Here is a 23,790-nt window from a genome sequence, read left to right as displayed (position 1 = left end):
CCAGAACTAGATGGTGCCTGGCTACAACCAACGACTGCCCTGACAGGGAACGCAACAGAGAACCCCTGAGGGGGCAGGAGAGCAGTGGGATGCAGACCCCAAATTCTCATAAAAAGACCAGGCTTAATGGTCTGACTGAGACTAGATGGACCCTGGTGGTCATGGCCCCCAGACCCTCTGTTGCCCCAGGACAGGAACCATTCCTGAAGCCAACTCTTCAGACATGGATTGGACTGGACAATGGGTTGGAGAGGGATGCTGGTGAAGAGTGAGCTTCTTGGATCAGGTGGACACTTGAGACTATGTTGGCATCTCCTGCCTGGAGGGGAGATGAGAAGGGTGTAGGGGGTTAGAAGCTGGCGAAATGGACACGAAAAGAGAGAGTGGAGGGAGAGAGTGGGCTGTCTCATTAGGGGGAGAGTAACTGGGAATGTGTAGCAAGGTGTATATAAGTTTTTGTGTGAGAGACTGACTTGATTTGTAAACTTTCACTTAAAGCACAATAAAAAAAAGAGTGAATCTCAAAAGACTAAGTAGTTTTGCCATATACCAGCCTCCACAAACTGTTTTAGTAGTAAGATATATATGTATGTATTTTTTTATATGAGTTGGTAAACTATGATCGTGCAACTATTTAAAAGAATAAGTGTATTAAGCAATAACAAAAACTATGGAGAAAAACTTACCCCATAGGCAAATCTCTGTATCTCTGTCTCTTCACGCTCTCACTCGCTCACAAGTTTGTCTCTATAATGCATCTATTACAGTTGTGACCTCCACAAGTTCCAGAGACTACTCTCTCACATTTGGTGCCATCAACCAAACATTGTCCTACCGAATTCACCAGAACATCACATACCAGACCTGCAGGCATGCCCCCAGACACCAGGCCATCCCCACCACCCAGCAGCTGAATGTAGACCGGGCCTTTGCTTTGTACAATGATGAAGAAAGAGTGCTTAGATTCGCTGTGACCAATCAAGTTGGCCATGTTGAAGGTAAGGTTTTCCTTTTTCCTGTTGTTGGCCATGAATTGCATCTCACCTTCTTTCTTCATTCCTTTTTGAGTAGCCTCAGAGCGAGGGTCACTGAGTGCCAGACTGTGTTACGTGCTGGGGTGCAAAGACATATAAGGTAGGGTCTCTGTCCTTGAGGTGGAGACAGAGGAAAAAATAGAAACTTTCAGAACAGTGTCCCTTGCCAAGGCCAGGAAACGAAACAGTAGATGAGGCTGGTCTGCAGCAATACCCAATTGTGTGTACTAATCTGTGTCGGTATATATCTGTGAACAAGACAGCAGAGCTGCTGCCCTTGTGGAGCCAAGTTAGGAGGGAGAATGATACCGATGAGTATGTGTTGTAATAAGTGCAGGATGCTATGAGCCTAATCTGGAGGCTCAGGGAAGATGACCCCGAGAAAGTGACATTTTAGCTAAAACTGATGGGAAGAATTTCACCCAACCGAGGTGGGGCAAAGAACCAATGCCTGGAAGACAAAACAAATTAAAACTGTATCAGTGAAGAACCTACAGCTAACTTCACACAGAGTGGTGAAAGACTGCTTTCCCCCTAAGACAAGGAACAAGACAAGGATGCTTGCTCAAGATTGTACTGGAGGTTCTAACTAGGGCAATTTGGCAAGAAAATGAAGCGAAAGGCATCCAGATTGGAAAGGAAAAGTGAAAGTATATTCTCAGGTAAGTAAAACTATTTATTTTCTCAGATAACATGATTGTATAGCTAGAAAATCCTAAGGAATCTACTAAAAAATATTAGAACTAGGGTTTAGTAAGGTTGCAGGATACAAGATCAATATGCAAAAATTAACTATTTCTATATAGTAGTAATAAGCAAAATGAAAGTCGAATTAAGAAAACAATTCCATTTCAGAAAAATAAAATACTTGGGAGTAAATTTAACGAAAGAAGTATAATATTATACTCGGACACTGAAACCTACAAAACATTTTAAAAATTTTTTAGAATTGTGTTTTAGGTGAAAGTTTACAGCTCAAGTTAATTTCTCATTCAAAAATTTATACACATATTGTTTTGTGACATTGGTGGCAATCCCCATAATGTGACAGCACCCTCCCCCTTATCATCCCTGTGTCCATTTGACCAGCTCCTGTCTCTTCCTGCTTTTTCATTCTATTTTTGGACAGGAGCCGGTCTCGTATATCTGATTGAACTAACAAGCTTGTTCCTCATGCGTATTATTTTTTGTTTTATAGTACTGTCTAATCTCTGTCTGAAGAGTGGGCTTCAGGAATAGTTTCAGTTCTGGATTAACAACGTAGCTGGAGGCCATAGTTTCGGAGGTTCCTCAAGTCTCTGTTAGACCGTTAAGTCTGGTCTTTGTATGTGAATTTGAATTCTGTTCTACATTTTTCTCCTGCCCTGTCCAGGACTCTATTATTTTCCCTTTCAGGGCAGTCATTGGTGGTTGCTGGGTACCATCTAGTTCTTCTGGTCTCAGGCTCGTAGAGCTTCTGGTTCATTTGGTCCCTTACTCCTTTGGGCTAATATTTTCCCTGTGTTTTTGGTTTTCTTCATTCTCCTTTGCTTTGAGTGGGATGGGACCAATAGATGTATTTTAGATAGCCACTCACAATCTTTTAAGACCCGGGATGCTACTGACCAAAGTGGGATGTAGAACATTTTCTTTATAAACCAAGTTATGCCAGTTGACATAGATGTCCCCTGAAACTATGGTCACCAGGCCTCAGCCCAAGCTACTCTGTCCCTCACAGTGTTTGGATGTGTCTAGGAAACTTATTTGCTTTTACTTTGGTCTAGTTGTACTGACTTACCCTGTATCGTGGGTTGTTCTTCCCTTCACTGAAGTTGACCCTTGTACAAAACATTTTTTAAAAAAAGGAGGCCTAAATAAATGGAAACATGTTTTATGTTCATGGATTGGAAGACTTTATACTCTTAAGATGTCAGTACTTCCCAATCCCCATCAGAATCTCAGCTGACATCTTTGCAGAAATTGACAAGCTGATCCTAAAATTCATATGAAAACTCAAGGATCCCAGAATAGCCAAGTAATCTTGAAGAAGATGAAAAAAATTGGAGGGCTCATTTTTTCAGATTTCAAAACTTTAGATAATCAAGACAGTGTAGTACTGGCATAAGAACAGACATGCAGATTAATGGAATAGAAATGAGAATTCAGAAATAAATACTGTTATTTACAGTCAGTTGATTTTCAACAGAGGTGCCAAAACAATCCATGTGGTAAAGAGTAGTCTTTTTAACAAATGGTTCTGAGACAACTGGACATCCACATGCAAAAGAATGAAGTTGGGTCCCTATCGCACACCATATCCAAAATTAACTGAAAATGGATCAAAGAGCTAAAACCATAAAACTCTCAGAAGAAAACAAGGGAGTACAGTTTCATGGCCTTGAATTTGGCAAGGATGTGGAGAAATTGGAATGCTCATACATTGCTGGTGGGAATGTAAAATGGTGTAGCCATTTTGGAAGGAGTATAGCAGTTTCTCAAAACATTGACCCAGCAATTCCGCTTCTAGGTATGTACTCAAGAGAAATGAAAACATATGTCCACATAAAAACATGTAAACAAATACTCATAGCAGTATTATTCATAATAGCCAAAAGGTAGATACAACCCAAATGTCCATAAACCAATGAATGGATTTAAAGAATGTGGTATATTCATTTAATAGAATATTATTCAGCCATGAAGAGGAATGAAGTACGGATACATGCTGCAACATGGATGAACCTTGAAAACATTATGCTAAGTGAGAGAAGCTAGTCAGAAAGGACTGCATATTTTATGGTTTCATTTATATGAAATGTCCAGAATAAGCAAATCTATAGAGACAAAAAGTAAACTAGTGGTTGCCTAGGTGTGGAGAGGGTTGGGCAGATGGGAGGTGAAAGCTATGGGGTATGTGGTTTCTTTATGGGGTGATGAAAATGTTCTAAAATAGATTGTGGTGATGGTTGCAGAAACCTGTGAATATATTAAAAATTGTATACTTTAAATGAGTGAATTTTATGTATATGAATTATATCTTTTTTTTTCTTAAGTTGTAAGAAGAGCAAAACAAAATAAAAGCTCTAAAGCAGTAGTTCTCAGACTTGATGAGATGCAGATAAAAATGTTCTGGGCAAGTCAGAGGATGATCCTGTGAAGTCAGGGAACTCTACAGATAGGAGGGGCATTTGCACTGAGTCAGATCAAGGAGACATTTTAATTCTGGAAGCCAGTAGGTAGTATTTTCCCCCAGAATTCAAGAAGTATGTGAGGAGAAAAAGACTGTCCTCTTCATCCAGGCTCCATGCTGGTACTTGTCAGTCCAGAAACAGCACCCCAGAGAGGTGACTCTAACTGACAAGCAATTCTGGGCTTCATTACTGGAGTGGAGGCCTCCTTAAGCCTCCCCAGACTCAATGAGGCTCATATGGAAGCATTACTTAAGACAGCAAGATCTTAAGGAAAGAGAACTAGACCTTTCTCTGGGAGACAGAGATGACGTCCAATGAGAATCCTGAGTCTGTTGGTTTGGTTTTAGGAAACTTGGTTGGGGGTGCAGGTATTGGGTGTCTGGAGATGGAATTGTAAGGTAGTGAATTAATAACATGAAAATGTCAGTTGATTTTAGAGGAACATGTAAATTTGGAAGAGAAAGATTGTTATTGCAGATTTCTCAAACCTGCTGTTGTCAAGTCGATTCTGACTCATAACTACCCTATAGGACAGAGTAGAACTTCCCTCTAGGGTTTCCAAGGAGCAGCTGGTGGTTCTAACTGACGACCTTTTGGGTAGCAGCTGTGGCTCTTAACCGCCAGGGCTCCAGTGCAGATTTCTTAAGGAGCAACTTAAACAAAAACAGCTGAGGAAAACATCCTTTACCATCAAAGTCCCATTTAGCCCTTTGCTGGGTGTAAGCTCTGATATGTAAAAATAGCCATTTGTGCAAGAGACTCCCAGGCTATAGAGTCCTGTTCAGATTGTGAAATCATTTAGGGAAACATATACCTCTGGGTATGTTTTTCTCAGAGACGTACCAAACATGGAGCCAGAGAAAGCCAACAAACTGGCAAGTACCAAGAGCTATTCTAAGTACCTTACATAAATTAACTTATTTGATCTTCACAACAACCTCTATCCCAATGGAGGATGTTATTATCCCCATTTTACAGATGATGAGCCTGAGGTATAGAGGTGAAGTAATTTGCCTGGGCACAGCTGGTAAATGGTGAGCTGGGATAGACTTGATTGGCCTGGGACTTACTCATAATTTAGATCAAATTTTCAAAAAAAGTAATGGGTATTTTTTAACCCTTTGTGTTTGAACTCTACTTCATCTACCCAACATAAAACAGCAATATTGTTTATTCTACCTCAATAGGAGAAAAACAGCAGGGTGCGGGGAGGGGGAGAAAAAAGAAGAAAAAGAAAGCAGCAACAAAAATCTTTTTTTCATCCCCTCTTGATGTGTAGTAGTATCTTGTCTTTTGCTTTTTCCAGAGGGAGCTATTATCTAGTTAGAATGCATGTAAAACAACACAGCTGCCTGTACCTGGTGTGGGAGCATCATGGTTTCCCAGGGTTTAGAATGTACTATTGTCTTTTCCAGTGAGTAACCGGAGCCTGCAGCCAGTGCTGACTTCCCAAAACCACCACCACCCCCCACCCCCCACCCCCCACCCCCTGCCCCCCACCAATTGTTCGAGTTTCACGTATGAGTTGGCTGTTTTTCATGGGGTCATAGAACAGGATCCAGTAATGCTTCCTGTCCTTGCTCCTACTTCAGGGGTCCTTTGGGTGAATTGAGACTTTGGGCAGATGGCCATGCAGTAAGGCTGAACGGCTACAGCCAAGAACTGTTCATTTAAGGGAAACCACTTTTCCCCTCTTGATTAAATGAGTAAATTAGTTCCAGATCCTTTGTCAGAGTCAAGCAGTTTAAGAGGGTGAGTGTGAAGCAGAAAATGTCTTAAGAAGGATATTTCTATTCTTTACTTACTATAATAGGAGAAAAGCTAACAAACCATAGAGAATGAATAGCCAAGTGGTTTTAGAAATGTATGAAAAATAATGTTTTTGGAAACCAAATTCAGTGAACAGGCCTGGCTTCGAGGGCGTGACCTCTGTTGCACAGGGCCCTGCACTCAGGAAGCCCCCATGCTTGGCTTAATACTCTGTGGCGCCATCTTGAAATTCTTAATAATTTTTGGAAAAAAAAAATTGCATTTTCATCATGCTGAGCTCTACAAATTATGTAGCTGGTCTTGCCAGGTAAATCAGCATAGCGAATTATGGACATTTTCTTCTCAATTTCAGGTAAACTAACGTATCTTGTTCAAGTTTGCAAGGCAACTATTTCCAAGTGGGCTGCTTTTTCTCTTCCTCCTCCTTTTAATGCCTAATAGGGTAATAAGCTCTTGACATCTGTGTATTCTCACGAGACTTTATGTTAGAATGTGCCATGGTGGAAAGTATTGAATTAGAAGGCTAAGCGATGTTGTTAGGTGTCGTCGAGTTGCTTCTGACTCGTAGAGACCCTTTAGGACAGAGTAGAACTGCCCCATAGGGTTTCCAAGGAGTGGCTGGTGGTTTTGAACTGCCAGCCTTTGGTTGGCAGCCAAGCTCTTAACCGCTACACCACCAAGGCTCCGTTAGTATTTATGAATTAAAACATGTTGAAGATTACTTTCTACCTTTGCTGAGTGGGCCAGTCATTTTGTATGGAATCTTCTCCTAAAATGAAGAAATAGTAATAGGGGAGAATCAAATTCTTTTCTTACCTTGGACTTTCAGTGAGGACATGACCGCATTATTCTCAGCTATAACATATGCTGGGCACTGACTCAGGAACTTGGTCCACACTATCAAGTTAATCTAGTAACCACAGCCCTAGTGGTGTGCTTCCTTCCCATCTGCCGCAGAGATCCAGAGGGGGAGGGATGAGGAGATAAAAAGGCACAGTGGGACTCCTAAGGATGTCTGCTCGTTTGAAGAGCTAGGCTTATGCTGACATACTGAAGTTCATCAAGTTTAAATAGTGCTAGAGCTCTTTGTTGGTCCTTTGACTTGGCCTAGATTCTATTACTCCAACGAACATCATTGAGGTGAACCAATGATAAATCCATGGCCCTTCTTATTTTTAGGTAATAATAAGGGAATTATTTGGGCAATAATATGAGAATATTCTACTCCAGGAATATACTGTCATTTCCTTAAATAGTCGGAGTTTACCAGAAAGCAAGCGTATCCCATCTGGGACCTGGCCAAGAATCTTAGTTCAGACTAACAGAAAAAAAAATGAAGGGCCCTGCCCTGGGCAGTGGGGCAAGCACTGGGGAAATGGCCAGATGTCCAGAATGACTGGGAGGAATCCAGTCTATGAGGTAGGATATAGCAGCAAGTACTTAGGGTCTAGGCTAGGAGTTACCTTTTGGTAAGTCCCACCCACATGAAGTAAGGGGATGGCGAGACATGGGGGAGACAGTAGAACGATATTGAGTCCTGCAGGAAGTGTTACTAGGAAGCTAAAGCCATGTGTTAGATATTTTTATTCCCTAGACACAAACCTACTGAAAACAAGAAAAGGTTAGTTGTCACAGTGTAGGCAAGAAGAAGCCATTTTGAAATTTCACCCTACCCTTACCAAAAACCAAACGACCCTATAGAACAGAGTAGAACTGCCCCATAGAGTTTCCAAGGAGCACGTGGCGGATTTGAACTGCCAACCTTTTGGTTAGCAGCCGTAGCACTTAACCACTACGCCACCAGGGTTTCCACCCTACCCTTAAAAAAATAGTAGTAATTTTGCAAGGTCACCAGGTATGCCACAAAACACAGACAAGTAAACAGTCAGTTCCAGGGACACTTCTGTCTCCTTTCTGTGCCTTGGTTGTCCTCTCTTTACAATAGTCAGAGTGTGCTTTTGTTTTTATTTCCTCTCTACCCATGCAGTGGATTCTGACCCCGCTCCAGTGAATCCTTGCTATGATGGCAGCCACACATGTGACACAACAGCACAGTGTCATCCAGGGACAGGTTTAGCCTACACCTGTGAGTGTGCACCTGGGTACCAGGGAGATGGACGGAATTGTGTGGGTAAGAGCCATCTTCTTTGTTCTTCTTTCTTGTGGTCATTTTTTTTACTTTACCTGGAGTTATGTTTATAGAAGACAAACATTTGTCTTCCTTATTATCCCCACTTATCTATGAATTTAGTTATTAACTGAAAGCAGTCATTGAAAAACTAAAGCATATTCCTGGGTAAGTTTGAGAGGATAAATTGGAGTGAGTATTTGTGGGCTGGGACTTGTGAAAATAACATGCCTATTGCAAATTCTGGGATATTTTGAGTTCTTAAGTTTTGTGATTTTGAGCCTATATTAAGTAGTCTTTAGATTTATTGAGAAACCCTGGTGGCATAGGGGTTAAGTGCTATGTCTGCTAACCAAAGGGTCGGCAGTTTGAATTTGCCAGGTGCTCCTTGGAAACTCTATGGGGCAGTTCTACTCTGTCCAATAGGGTTGCTATGAGTTGGAATCGACTTGACAGCACTGGGTTCCGTTTTGGTAGATTTATTAAAGTTTTAGAGGTAACTTTAAATTTCAGACATTGGTTCTATTTCACCTATTATATCCCAAAATGCAGTAGTAATTTTTTAATTTATGTTTAAAAGGAAAAACTTTTATAATTTTTCTTTTTAATGCTCAATACTTTTAAAATGTTTAAAGAATTTTTAGGATGTGTGTTCAAAAAATATCTTCCTGAGTACTTGAATGACTTGCAATACATTTTCATTATTTATGATGATCTTGAAACATGCATCCATTTCTGGTGCTTAGAAATACTACATTTCAGTTCCTGTTTGGTCCACCAACTCTCAGTCCTACTGAACCTCATAGTGATAGAAAACATTGAGTTTTCAGGCTTTCCGCTCCTTGATTTAGGCAACACTTTTCTGTTCTCATTCCTTCTTAGATGTAAACGAATGTGCAACTGGTGTCCATCACTGTGGCCCCAACTCTGTGTGTATCAACTTGAAGGGAAGCTACAAGTGTGAATGCCGGAGTGGTTATGAGTTTGCAGATGACCGGCACACTTGCATCGGTGAGCACCAAAACCATTTCTCGTTTTGGCAGAAAGACTGCTGAACCTTGCTCTTTAATCCCTCTTCTGTACAGAAGCTCTGCTGTATGATTTCCTTGAAAACACCATCTACATTGAAATAGTCCAAAGCTAGCTCAGTTCAGCCCTGATTTTATTTCCCCCTTAATAGATATTTTTGGTGTTGAGTTATTGAAAAATGATTACCCTCGTTTGGAATTCCTGTGAGTCCTGGTATTTGGCCCAGTCATGTAACAAGTCTGTGAATCTCTGCAGTAAACACCCACAGCTCTTTATAGAGATCAAGTGCTTTTCAAATTAGAATGAAGTAGATGTATAATTCAGAGACACTTGTTCTGCTTGAACAGCCAAGGAACTCCATCTGTAGTAGATACACCCTTTCTAGTGTTCTAAAGGGAACCCTGGTGGCGTAGTGGTTAAGAGCTGTGGCTGCTAACCGAAAGGTTGGCAGTTCGAATCCACCACATGCTTCTTGGAAACCCTGTAGGGCCGTTCTACTCTGTCCTTTTGTGTTCTAAAAAACACTTTGGACCTAAAATATATACAAAAGAACTAGAATTCCAAATTCATCCGTTGATGGAGCTAGACAATAAATAGAGAAAATGCACTTTTTAATCTAGTGGGATGAAAAAAGTGGCAGTGATAGTAGAAATCTTTGTGTGTGTGTAGCAATTGCTCCAGGGAGTTATAAACTTTAATCAAGGACTGTTTTGATGACTGACCTTTCAAACCTACTGTTTTGACCACAAGCCCAGACCAGCACTTCTCAAACTTTAATATACACATGAACCATCTAGGAATCTTGCTGAAATTCAGATTCTGATTTATTGGGTCTGGACAGGGTCTGAGAACCTGCATTTCTTACAAGTCCCCACATGTACCGATGCTGTGGGTCTGGGGACTGCAATGTGATCACCCGTTCCCAGGCCTGAACCCTTGGGAATCCTTGCCTTCTTCTCTTTTCAGTGATTGCCCCACCTCCCAATCCCTGTGAGGATGGCAGTCACACCTGTGCTCCTGCTGGACAGGCCCGGTGCATCCACCACGGAGGCAGCACATTCACCTGTGCCTGCCTGCCTGGTTATGTGGGCACCGGGCACCAGTGTACTGGTGAGTACCTGCATGTCAGCTTCAGCTGGATGTGCATCCCCACATAGTCAGGAAACAGCCTTGGAATTGCCAGAAAAGAAACAGAGAAAAGGTTGTCCCTTGGGTCAGAAAGGGGGGTGTGGGGGACAAGGATGATTTTTCTTGGACTTGGTTGGTGAGCATATTATGGTTCTCCTTGGTGGAGATACTTCTTGAGAGCTGGGGAGGTACTGCCTGCTTATAACTTTCTGAGCCTTGGAGCTACCATTAAAAAAAAAAAAAAAAAAAGCCCATTGGCATCAAGTCAATTCTGACTCAGCAACCCTATAGGACGGAGTAGAACTGCCCCATGGGGTTTCCAAGGACCAGCTGGTGGATTCAAACTGCCAGACTTTTGGTTAGCAGCTGAGTTCTTAACCACTGCGCCAGCAGGGCTCCAATAGGTTGGAGGAATTAAGGAAAAATAGAATATTTTCCTTTCATCTTTGAAAGAGGAAATCTCCATCCTTCAATCTCTCTGGTTAATGGCTTAATCTAGTACTTCCCGGCATACCCGATTTTTAGTTAGAGCAGCTTTCCTGGTCGAAGTGGTAGTTTAAGCAATCTTTAAACACGTATGCATTTTTTTCTCTATTTTTCTTCCTCTCTCCTCATTAAGAACTTTACAGTGTAAAAGGATGTTAATGCATACCTAATTGCTCAAAACTTTTCTCCCAGAAATCAAACTACCTTTAAGACTTTGTACTGTATGTTACCAGGACCACTAAACAAGGATGCAGGGCTGTCTCAATTTAACTTTGTCAGAAATAATAGAATGTGTGAAGCCGTTGCTTAAAAACTTCACATAACTCTCTAGGTAAAATGTTCATGGAGCTGCAGTTAGTAGTACTTTAGGAATTACACAGTGAATCCACATAAACCACTAGAGGTGTTCGGAACATCTGCAGTGACATGTAATTGGACTCGAACTCAATTTCATGCTGTTTGTCAGCAGCACCCACAAACTTATGGTGAAATGTGATACTGGGAATGAGAGAATGCTGGGAAAAGGGCTTTGAATGGAAAAAGGTCTGTCTGGGGAATTTAAATCTAAAAGGCAGGGTTTACCCCTCCTTGAACTGCTGCTTGCTTCTACCACTGTACATCTGGGCCCACTAAGCTGGTTTACTAAGAACCATCTTGTAACTTCTGGGAGCTGCAGAGAGAATCTAAACAGCATGGGTTCCCCTCCCTCCTCAGCAGGTGTTTGATTCTTTCCCTTTCCTTGCTCCTTTTTCCCTTTGGTTTCAGCAGGACAGGCTGACTAGAGAAGCAGGCTGAAGTCACATGCTATTGTTGGAACAAATGTGTAAGGGCAGCACAGCCCTCCACTCTTTCCCAGAATGTGTCAGGCTGTTTGGTATTGTCTGAGTTGTGCTCTTCAATTAACTGATGTGCCCATTTCTTTACAGAAGTTCTACTGTATGGTTTCTTTTGAAAACTCACAACTTATGTTGAAATAACTCAAAGTTCGGGTCAGCCTTGTTTTTATTTTGTTGTTGTTTTCCCCTAAATAGGAATACTTGGTGCTGAGTTATTGAAGGATGTTCACTCTCAGTTGTGATTCCTGTTTGTCCTGGTGTTTGACTCAATCATGTAACAAGACTATGAAGCTATCTGATACTCCCAGCTCTAGTTAGAGGATCTGCGAGGCATACCCATAATCCCTTTAAAGGGTCCTTTGTATGACTTTGATCCTTTGGTCTTAGATTTTTTAACAAAATGTTATATAATTACAGCTTTGGCTTTATTTCTGTACCACTTTCCTCTTTTTCCTTTTTCCTTTACTCTCTAAACCAAATTTTACTTCTAGGCTGTATTATCCTAATGGTACATAGAAGCCATTTCTTAATTTTAGCATCTTTTCCCTCTGGAGGGGCTCAGGATTTTAAAAATCATCAAGTTCTGTTTCTTTCTTATTTAATGGTCCCTTCCTCAATTTATCACTCTCCTCTCATATTTTACTATTGGTATCAAGAAGAAAGGAGGCAGAACCTTCAACACTTGGCTTGGAAATTTCCTTAACTAGATAAACAAACACATCAGATAGATGTTCTGCTTTCCACATAAGCGCAGGAAACAATGTTGCTAAGCTTTATGCCCTACATAACAAGGAACTCCCCTCTTCCAGTTCCAAAAACATGTTCCTCGCGTCTTTTTGAGCCCTCGCTGACAGCATCGTCAAAGTGCAGATTTCAACTAACAGTGTGTTCTAGGCAATTTTCACTATCATACTGTAAGCATTGTCCTAGCCTCAGCCCATTGCTGGTTCCAATGCCACTCCCACCATTTTAAGTATTTGTTATGGTAGCACCCCATTTCCAGGTACCAAAATCTGTATTTGTTTTCTATTATTGCATAACCAATTACCCTAAAACTTAGTGACTTAAACACCAAATATTATTGGCTCATAGTTCCTGTAGGTAAGGATTCTGAGCATGGCTTAACTGGGTTTTCTACTTCAGGGTCTTATGAAAGGGATCAGCCAGGGCTGAGGTGTCATCTGAAGGCTTGCCTAGGGATGGATCTGCTACCAAGTTTATTTACATGGCTATTGGTAGGATTCATTTCCTTGTTCGCTACTGCCTGGAGGCCACCCTCAGTTCTTTGCCTCATGGGCCTCTCCACCATGGCAGTTTATTTATCAATACCAGGGAAAGAGAGTGTGCTAGAAAGATAAAAGTCATAATCACAGGCATGACATCCCCTTAATGTTGCTTTATTTTATTGGTTAGAAGCAAGTTACTTAAGGGAATTATAGACTTCGAATACCTGGAGATTGGGATCACTGGGGGTTATCTTACAGGCTGCCTACCACCCCAAGAAGCTGGATTACATGAAGGAAGAACATGGCATTAGGATTGGACAAAGACTCATTAACAACGTGTGATATGAAGATGACACATCCTTGCTTGCTGAAAGTGAAGAGGACTTGAAACACTTACTGATGAAGATCAAAGACCACAGCCTTCAGTGTGGATTACGCCTCAACATAAAACAGAAATCTTCATGATGGGACCAATAAGCAACATCATGAGAAACAGAGAAAAGATTGAAGTTGTAAAGGATTTCATTTTACTTGGCTCCACAATCAACGCACATGGAAGCAGGAGTCAAGAAATCAAATGACATATTGAACTGGGTAAATCTGCTGCAAAAAACCTCTTTAAATTGTTAAAAAGCAAAGATGTCACCATGAGGACTAACATGCACCTGACTCAAGCCATAGTATTTTCAGTCAACTCATATGCATGCAAAAGCTGGACAATGAATAAGGAAGGCCAAAGAAGAATTGATGCCTTTGAATTATGGTGTTGGAGAAGAATATTGAATATACCATGAGCCGCCAGAAAACAAACACATCTGTTTTGGAAAAAGTACAGCCAGAATGCTCCTTAGAAGTGAGGACGGTGAGACTTTGTCTCATGTAATTTGGACATCTTATCAGGAGGGACCAATCCCTAGAGAAGGACATCATGCTTGGTAAAGTAGAAGGTCAGTGAAAGAGGAAGACCCTCAACGAGATGGATTGACACCATGGCTACAAGGATATGCTCATGAATAGTAACAATTGTGATGAGGCACAGGAATAGGCAGTGTTTCATTCTGTTGTACATAGGGTCGCTTTGAGTCAGAAGTGGCTTAATGGCACCTAACAACAACCACCGCCACACCCAGTTACAGTGTGGTTGCTTTCCAAGCTTTCAGATTGTGGGAGAGGAGAGAATGAATAGTCGTTTCCCTGAAGACCCACACACATATCAGGTTGGACTAATCATGAAGGTGACTTGCAAAATAAGATTATAAATATATATAAAGATCTCCACAGTGTGCATGTGTCCCAGAGACTAAAGGATATTTGTTGGAGATTCTACATTTTAGAAAGTGCATATTCTTTTTTTTATTGTGCTTTAAGTGGAAGTTTACAGTTCAAGTCAGTTTCTCATACAAAAACTTATACACACATTGTTATATGACCCTAGTTGCTCTCCCTACAATGTGACAGCACACTCCTTCACCCTGTATTTCCCCTGTCCATTCGAAAAAAAAAATTCAACCAGCTCCTGTCCCCCTCTGCCTTCTCATCTCACCTCCAGACAGGAGCTGCCCACAAAGCCTCATGTATCTACTTGAGCTAAGAAGCACACTCCTCACCGGTATCATTTTATGTCTTATGCTCCAGCCTACTCTTTGTCTGAAGAGTTGGCTTTGGGAATGGTTTTGGTTTTGGGCTAACAGTCTGAGAGCCATGACCTCTGGGGTCCCTCGAGTCTCAGACAGACCATTAAGTCTGATCTTCTTACTAGAATTTGAAGTCTGTATCCCACTTTTCTCTTGCACCATCAGGGATTCTCTGTTGTGTTCCTTGTCAAGGCAGTCACTGGTGGTAGTGGGGCACCATCTAGTTCTTCTTGTCTCAGGCTGATGTAGTCTTTGGTTTTTGTGGCCCTTTCTTTCTATTGGGCTCATTTTTTCCTTGCGCCTTTGGTGTTCTTCATGCTCCTTTGCTCCAGGTGGGTTGAGACCAACTGATGCATCTTAGATGGCTGCATGCTAGCTTTTAAGACCCCAGATGCCACTCACCAAAGTGGAATGCAGAACATTTTCTTAATACACTTTCTTACGTTAATTGACCTAGATATCCCCTGAAACCATGGTCCCCAGACCCTCTCCCCTGCTACCCTGTCGCTCGAAGTATTTGGTTGTATTCAAGAAACTTCTTAGCTTTTGGATTAATCCAGTTGTGCTGACTTCCTCTGTGTTGTCCTTCCCTTTACCTAAAATAATTTTTGTCTACTATCTAATTAGTGAATACCCCTCTCCTTCCCTCCCTACCCTCAAAACCATCAAAGAATGTTTTCTTCTGTGTTTAAACCTTTTCTTAAGTTCTTATGATAGTAGTCTTGTACAATATTTGTCCTTTTGTGACTGATTAATTTCACTCAACATAATGCCTTCCAGATTCCTCCATGTTATGAGATGTTTCATGGATTCGTAGTTGTCCTTTATGGTTGCATAGTATTCCATTGTGAGAAGATAATATAATTTGTTTATCTGTTTATCCATTGATGGGCACCTTGGTTGTTTCCATCTTTTTGCTATCGTAAACAGTGCTGCAACGAACATGGGTGTGCTATTCATGTGAAGGCTCTTATTTCTCTAGGATGTATTCCAAGGAGTGGGATTGCCAGATCATATGGTACTTCTATTTGTAGCTTTTTAAGAAAGTGCCAAATCAATTTCCAAAGTGATTATACCATTTTACATTTCCACCAGCCATGTGTAAGTGTTCCAGTCTCTCCACAACCTCTCCAACTTTTATTATTTTGTGTTTTTGGGATTAACGCCAGCCTTGTTGGGGTGAGATGGTATCTCATTGTTGTTTTGATTTGCATTTCTTTAATGGCTAATGATCGTGAGCATTTCCTAATGTATCTGTTAGCTGCCTGAATATCTTCTTTGGTGAAGTGCCTATTGATATCCTTTGCTCATTTTTTAATGGGGTTATTTGTCTTTTTGTTGTTGAGGTTTTGCAGTATCTTATAGATTTCAGAGATTAGATGCTTATCAGATTTGTCATAGCCAAAATTTTTTTCCCAGCCTGTACGTTGTCTTTTTATTCTTTTGGTGGAGTCTTTGGATGAGTATAAGTGTTTGATTTTTAGGAGCTCACAGTTATCTAGTTTCTCTTCTGGTGTTTGTGCATTGTTAGTAATGTATTGTATACTGTTTATGCCATGTATAAGGGCTCCTAGTGTTGTCCCTATTTTTTCTTCCATGATCTTTATCATTTTAGATTTTATATTTAGGTCTTTGATCCATTTTGAGTTAGTTTTTGTGCATGGTCTGAGGTATGGGTCTTGTTTCAGTTTTTTTGCAGATGGTTATCCAGTTATGCCAGCACCATTTGTCAGACTGTCTTTTCCCCATTTAACGGACTTTGGGCCTTTGTCAAATATCAGCTGCTCATAGGTGGATGAATTTATGTCTGGATTCTCAATTCTGTTCCATTGGTCTATGTATCTGTTGTTGTACCAGTACCAGGCTGTTTTGACTACTGTGGTGGTATAATAGGTTCTAAAATCAGGGAGTGTGAGGCCTCCCAATTTGTTCTTTTTCAGTAATGCTTTACTTATCCAGGGCCTCTTCCCTTTCCGTATAAAGTTGGTAATTTGTTTCTCCATCTCATTAAAAAATGCCATTGGACAGAGGGGGACAGGAGCTGGTTGAATGATCACAGGGAATACAGGGTGGAGAGGACGAGTGTGCTGTCTCATTAGGGGAAGAGCAGCTAGGAGTACATAGCAAGGTGTGTGTAAGTTTTTGTATGAGAGACTGACCTGATTTGTAAACTTTCACTTAAAGCACACACACACACAAAAAAGCCATTGGAATTTGGATCGGGGTTGCATTGTATCTATAGATCTCTTTGGGTAGAATAGATATTTTCACAATGTTGAGTCTTCCTATGCATGAGCAGGGTATGTTTTTCCACTTACGTAGGCCTATGTATCTGTTGTTGTGCCAGAACCAGGCTGTTTTGACTACTGTGGCGTTTTCTTTGTATAGGTCTTTTACATCTCTGGTTAGATTTATTCCTAAGTATTTTGTCTTCTTGGGAGCTGTTGTAAATGGTATTGATTTGGTGATTTTCTCTTTGACGTTCTCTTTGTTGGTGTAGAGGAATCCAACTGATTTTTGTATGTTTATCTTGTATCCTGATTCTTTGCTGAAATCTATTAGTTTCAGTAGTTTTCTTGTGGATTCTTTAGGTTTTTCTGTGTGTAAGATCATATCATCTGCAAATAGAGATACTTTTACTTCTTAAAAAGTGTATATTCTTAAACACATATTTTTACTCTATCAAACTAGCAATAAGAAGGTACGTGTGAGTTTGTCTCCAGACACAGTTTGTTAAAAACCAGGCTTCCTGGAGAGGCTGCACTTGGCTTTGGGTTCTCATCTTGTCTGAGTCACTGGCAGGAGACTTTTCTACCCAAGTAGAATTCAGTCTTCTCCAGCTTCCCTCAGTCTGGATTGACTTAAGCCCTATATTGGAGTGAGTGGATATTTCTCAGTCATGTTAATAATAGTTCTCTTTGTCTTTCTAGATCTTGGTGACGTTGCCAGGTACAAAATCAGATTGTCTTAAGTAGGGACTTTCCCAAGGAGGAGCAAGTCAGTCAATTGAGGAAACTGGGGTACAGATGGCCTGTTACTCAGAGCCATTTTTGCTCAGGAGGGGAGGTGCTTGAATTATGGTCTCTCAGGTTTCCCAAACGTGTTCTTTATTAGCTTATGGATGATAGTGTGGAGAGTTATGCTGGGAATGAGCCATTTTTCATTATCTAAATGGCACAGGGGCTCTACTATGCCTTGAACATTACTGTCTTGACCTCCATGTTCTAACAGTCTCTAAAGATCATTAGCGGTGATTGTTAAGCATAAGTCACAGTCCCCCACCTCTAATAATACATAAGTAAAACTCCCCCTTGGCAAGGGACTGAAAGTCTCCACTTTTTCTTTCACGACACTTGACATCCTATGAAATAGGGAAGAGGTCTCTTTCTGTATACAAAAGCTCTGACTCCCCTAAAGCCCTTCAGCGTTTGCACTCCTGAAGCAAGGCCACAGCCCACTCTGAGCTCAGGCCCTGGAGTGGCTAACTGGACTGTAGCTTGCTATCATGGTGTGAGGCTCTCCAAGGAGGATGTCAGGGGCTTTGATTCAGTGATCTTCAACCTTCTCTACCTTTTCATTACAGGGATTTCTCAATGTGATGCCTTCAGTCTCTCCAGGGACTTTCCCCTCTTTGGTCATTCATAACAGTTACTGGCTGCCCATAACTTTAGTACCAGCAGCAACAGCATCTGTGGGGAGGAAGGCAGGTTTCTCAGCTTTGGCCGGAATTCCTGGGCCACAGGCTTTAAGAACATAAGTGATTTGACAGCTCTGAGGAATCCCCTCTCTCTAGTTCAAAAATAACCAGAAGAAACTGCTTCACAGGTTCCAGAAATAGGCCTTGTGTCTCAGGAATTCCTGCTTCCTGCCATTGCTTGGGATTCCTGTTACCATTAGAAATACTTTTAGCATATGTATTGTGAATAGCTTTGGTTTCCTGCATTTGGCTGGATGTTGATACTTAACAGCTTTGGTTTTACAGCCAGTTTTATAGCCTTTTTCAGGCCCAAGGACCTGGGTGGTCACCAGCTTCACCAAATTGGGCATTTGAGTTATCTTTTGAAGAGACAGAGAACCAGCCTCAAGGATAACCAAATATGACAATATAAAACTCATACCGATTATATTGGAAATAATATTTTCATACGTTATTGTTTTAATTGGTTTATATTTTGTTAACTGAGAAACTAACCAGACAACCTTGTTTCTTTCTAACCTTGGAGATAAATTCATCAGTCTACTTTGCGCCTTTGTAGGTAAAATGAAGGTAACCAGGGAAGCCACCTGCTTACCTAGGCAGAGCCTCTCTGGGTGGTCTGAAACTTGGTTATGTTGAGCATTTAGGATTTTTTTGAACTCGAGGGAGCTGATTTATGCTGACTAAACTCTCCAGAGACAGGATAAACAGAATGCTAATTTGTTAGTTACAATCTAGGAGATTCCTCTCCAGTGAACAGAATGTCTTTGTTTAGTGTCCAGAGTGTCTGCTTACTGGTACCTGGGAAAATACCTTAGTCATCAGGAGGTGGCTCATTATGAGTGTGGTCAGAGCAAGGGTGGTGGGCATAATCCTAGGAAAGATCTTATCCGGGTCCTGCGAAGCCAAGTGAGGAGCCACCCCGCCCCTGGCAGAGTTCACATCGAATTCAGGGCTGTAAGTCTCCTTCATAGAGTCCCTGTATAACACAAATGGTTAAACACTGAACTAACTGAAAGGCTGGTGGTTTGAACTCACTCAGAAGCATGTCAGAAGAAAAGCCTGACAATCTACTTCCAAAAAATCGGTCATTGAAAATCCTATGGACTTTACTGAAAAAGTGAAAAGATAAGCTACTGACCTGGAGAGTATTTTTGGAAGCCATATATCCAACAAGAAGCTAATAACCAAAATATATGTATAAAACTTCAACAACTTAACAAAAAGACAAATAACCCAATCATAACATGGCATAAAATGGGCAAAGGATTTGAACAGACATTTCACCAAAGAGGATATTCAAATGGCCACCAAGCACATGAAAAGTTCAGCATCACTCACCACCAGAGAGATACAAATCAAAACTACAATGAGATAAGCATTTCACTCCCGCTAGGATGGCTAACATTAAAAAAATTGAAAATAACAAATTTTGGTAAGGATGTGGGGAAACTGGAACCCTTTCCCATTGCTGTGGGGAATGCAAAATGGCACAGCCATTGTAGAAAACAGTGTGGCAATCCCTCAAAAAACTAAAAATAGAACTACCATATGACCTAGCAATTCCACTCCTACGTATATACTCAAAAGACTTGAAAGCAGAAACTCAAATAGAAACTTGTATACCAATCTTTGTTGCAGCACTATTCACCACAGACAGAAGGTAGAAACAACCTAAATGCCTATCAACAGATGAATGGATAAACAAAATATGGTACCTACATACAATGGAATACTAGCCAGAAGGAGAAATGAAGTCTTGATACATACTACAATATGGATGGATCTGGAAGACATTATTCTAAGTGAAATAAGCCAATCATAAAAGGACAAATATTCTATGACCTCACTTATATTAAAAAGAAAAAGAAAAGGCAAACATATAGAGAACAAAATTTTTCAGTGGTTACCAGGGGCAGGAGGGAGGGGGAAGGAGGGATGCTGATGGTGAAGGAAATAATCTCTTTAAGGGTAGAGTTGCAGCATTGCTTATTGCAATTGCTGTCAATAAGTTGTATACCTGTAAAAAGCTGAATTGGCAAAAGTTGTGTGATGTACTTACAACAATGAGTATATAAAAAAAAAAAAAACTGCTGAGGCTGCTTACGTACAACCAAACACCTCATGGGATTTTGTTTCTTGGTTTGGAGGTTTAGGGTCATGGTTTCATGGGATATCCCAGTTAATGGGCCTAATAACACGTTTAGTGCTTCTTATTCTACCTCCTAGTTTGTCGAGTAGTGCCCTGGGTCTTAAAAGCTTGCAGGCAGCCACCCAAGGCACAACAATTGGTCTTTATTTGCCTGGAGCAACAAAGGAAAAAGAGGGATGGAAGGAGGATATGGAATGTGTTGGTAATTGCCTTCATGAACAACTACCTTCTTTGCTGTGAGACCGGAAGAACTGGATGATGCCTGGCTACTGTTACTGAACATTTTGATCAAAGATTCTATAGAAGAATCCTAATCATTGTTATATTATTATACATACCGATGCAGAGCAGAATTTCAAATTCTCATCGACTCCAGACTTCTTGGAGCCCTGAAGTTTGGATGAACTCCTAAAACTATTGCCCTGAGATAATCTTTAAATCTTAAACCAAAAATATCCCTTGAAGTCTTCTTAAAAACAAACAACAGTCTAGCTTAACTAGTCTGCCTTGAGCATTATGCTTTTAAGAACTATCTGTATCGGACCAAATTGACAACAGCAACTTGAAAGATGGGAACCTTAGGGAACAGTGAATTTATGTTAACCAGGAAGGAACAATTCAGAAAAGGAGGGTAAGAATGGTTGCAGAACTCAAAGAATGTAATCAATGTCGTTAAATGGTATATGTAGAAACTGGGGAATTGGTATGTGTTTTGCTGGTATATTCTCAACGATAACAAAGTAAATTAAAAAAAAAAACTTTATGGAGCACAATTCTACTCTGACGCACATGGGACCATCATAAGTCAGAGTCATCTTGGCAGCAACTTTTTTTTTTAAGTCTCCTGCTTCCCAGATTCTGCGAGTCTTTGCCGTGGGCTGTACCGAATTGACACAATGTCCTGGTTTCTCCCGTTTTCTAGGTTTCACACTGAACATCTCATTCCACATTTTTACTATGCACACGTTTAAAAAAATGTTTGTCATTATTGCGGATATGACTACTGCTTTGTTTTATTTCCAGTGGAGTCTTGATTAGACCTCCACACTTTGTTTATCCTCTTTTTACTCTGGAAGACTTCCTGTCTCAAGATAGCTTATCTCATCCATTGGGCATTGGTTTTAACAGTTCAACTCTCACAGTTTTGCTATTGTCGTCATTTTTTAATTTCAGGAAATAAAAGGAATATAACTTCACTTGTAGAAGTTTCAGGATTTTGTAATTCTAAGAGATATTATGAAAATTAATCCTCATGTTACCATGTATACTGTAGAGACCCGAATTGTTTACGGTGATATGCCTGACAAATTTAGATTTTCTTTGTTAAGTGTTGTTTCAAAATTCCTGGTAGTATTTTTCTTATACTTTTTCTCTTCTAAAAGTGGAAAGTAAAGAAAATTTCTTGTTATTGGGGTTCCAGGTATTAGGACACGGATGAAGCAAGACTAAATGTACTTCTAACTTAATTGAAAAAGTATATGTCTGGGTCTTGCATCTATAAATGAGAGTTATGGGGAGACAGTGCCAACAATGAAAGGAAAAACTATTGTTACATATATTTATCTTTATTGTAGTGCAACTGAAAGGAACTCAGTGATTTATAGTCTAAAGGTTAGTTCAAAGGTAATAACTTCCTGAAATTCAGTGTGGTTAAAAAATGCTCTAGAAATGTACTGCAGAATATTTTTTTTTCTGTGAGGGACTGACACAAGCTTGATTTCCACTGAGCATTCTCAGTCTCATGGATTAACTCACATGGTCCTCGACTTTTTTCTACTTGCCTTTAGATGACAGAAACCCTAGTGGCATAGTGTGTAAAAGCTACGGCTGCTAACCAAAAGGTCAGCAGTTTGAATCCACTGGGTGCTCCTTGGAAACCCTATGGAGCAGTTGTACACTATGAGTCGGAATTGATTCGACATCAGCAGGTTTGGTTTTTTTTTTTTTTTTTTTTAGATGAGAGTGGTTTTTCTACTCCTGCCTGAAGTTCTTCTGAGCCCATTTCAGGCAGAACATCTGAAGTTGACAACTTGTTGTTGATCCATGTGCATTAAGACCATGTAGTAGCACAGATAAGGAACCCTGGTGGTGTAGTGGTTAAGCACTCAGCTGCTAACCAAAAGGTCAGCGGTTCCAGCCCACCAGCTGCTCTGTGGGAGAACGATATGGATTCTGTTTAAGATTACAGCCTTGAAAACTCTATGGGAGAGTTCTATTCTGTCCTAAGGGTTGCTGTGAGTAGACTCGAAGGCAATGGGTTTGGTTTCAACGGGTTTAGTAGATGGTGTGCAATGAAGTTACCCTGTTTCTTCCTTCCCTCACCTTCTCTCTGTCCCTGTTGCTGACCTCTGCAGATGTTGATGAATGCTTGGAAAACAGATGTCACCCTGCAGCTACCTGCTACAATACCCCTGGTTCCTTCTCCTGCCGTTGCCAACCTGGATATCATGGGGATGGATTTCAGTGCACACCTGGTAAAATTTGGGAGGCCAGATTAGGCACATAAAACTCCCGAGGTTTTTAATAGATTTCTACAGGACTTTGGTTCACTCTGGATTTATTCAGGTCTGAGGCCTTAGTTGGTAGATTTTTCAAGCTCTAGAATTTTCCAGTTACCTCCTGCTGGCTAGTTTACAGATAAAACCAAAGGGGGAGGGGGAAAACAGTTGCCATGGAGTTGATTCCCACTCATGGCAACTACCTGTGTTGCAGAGTAGAACTGTGTTCCACAGGGTTTTCAAGGCTGTGATCTTTCAGAGGCAGATCACGCAGCCTTTCTTCCAAGACACCTTTGGGTGGACTGAAATCATCAACCTTTTGGTTAATAGTCAAGTGCTTAACTCTACCACCCAAGACTCCTGTGTTTACTGATAGCAGTTTACTGAAGTTCACTAGTTATTAGCATTGTTAGAATCCTGAAGTATGACCTGTTCCTTATCTTATCTCCTTTGCCTTGATGATTACAAGTTAGATGATTGAGGTGAAGCTTACTAAACAGGAGCTGTATACACTAGTGTGCCGGTAGGAAGTACCCTTGGTGACTGCTGTAGGGGAACTTGGCCAGCACAGTAGAGTTGGGTCACCACCGTTGACATGGAGCTTTTCAGATTTAAATTCTGGACTTCCAGGAATGAATGGAGTTTCACTTCTTTTCTCCAAAGTCTCTGTTTGGAGAGAAACCATGGGTTGCTCTTCATTTTACCCAGAAAGCAATAGGACCCTGAGGGCTGAGAAAGAGTCTACTTTACTACTTATAGTCAGCAAGGAGGGCTTTTAGGGTGAAGTGTGAAAATTGGGGAGAAATTAGATAGATAGTGGCACAAATAATGAAAATACAGGACTCCAAAATTCCAGTGCATTGCTATTTTTCCCATGTCATTCTATTTTCCAATTATAGAAAAAAATTCTCAGCACAGGAGGCTTTGATGTTGGTTGGCTTGTAAAAGAGAATAGGTTGCAATGCCTTTTATTTCTCCCTTTGTCTGCTTCTGCCCTGGACC

The 23,790-nt window shown here is 40.8% G+C and overlaps 1 protein-coding gene across 3 annotated transcripts in view; it reads left to right on the top strand.

Moving 5' to 3' along the window:
• Window positions 1–23,790, top strand: part of NID2 (nidogen 2) — an 80,423-nt gene that overhangs the window by 40,034 nt on the left and 16,599 nt on the right. For 2 of the 3 annotated variants that reach the window (XM_064292475.1, XM_064292474.1), the window contains exons 8-12: window positions 768–998; window positions 7,962–8,105; window positions 8,985–9,113; window positions 10,098–10,241; window positions 22,645–22,764. In XM_064292475.1, coding sequence (XP_064148545.1) covers window positions 768–998; window positions 7,962–8,105; window positions 8,985–9,113; window positions 10,098–10,241; window positions 22,645–22,764 — 768 coding nt within the window. The remainder of the gene's footprint in view (window positions 1–767; window positions 999–7,961; window positions 8,106–8,984; window positions 9,114–10,097; window positions 10,242–22,644; window positions 22,765–23,790) is intronic. The other variant, XM_064292476.1, reaches the window with a different exon arrangement.

This window comes from Loxodonta africana, chromosome 10 (genome assembly GCF_030014295.1).
Source record: "Loxodonta africana isolate mLoxAfr1 chromosome 10, mLoxAfr1.hap2, whole genome shotgun sequence".
NCBI lineage: Eukaryota > Metazoa > Chordata > Mammalia > Proboscidea > Elephantidae > Loxodonta > Loxodonta africana.
This window is presented reverse-complemented; position numbering and strand designations above follow the sequence as displayed.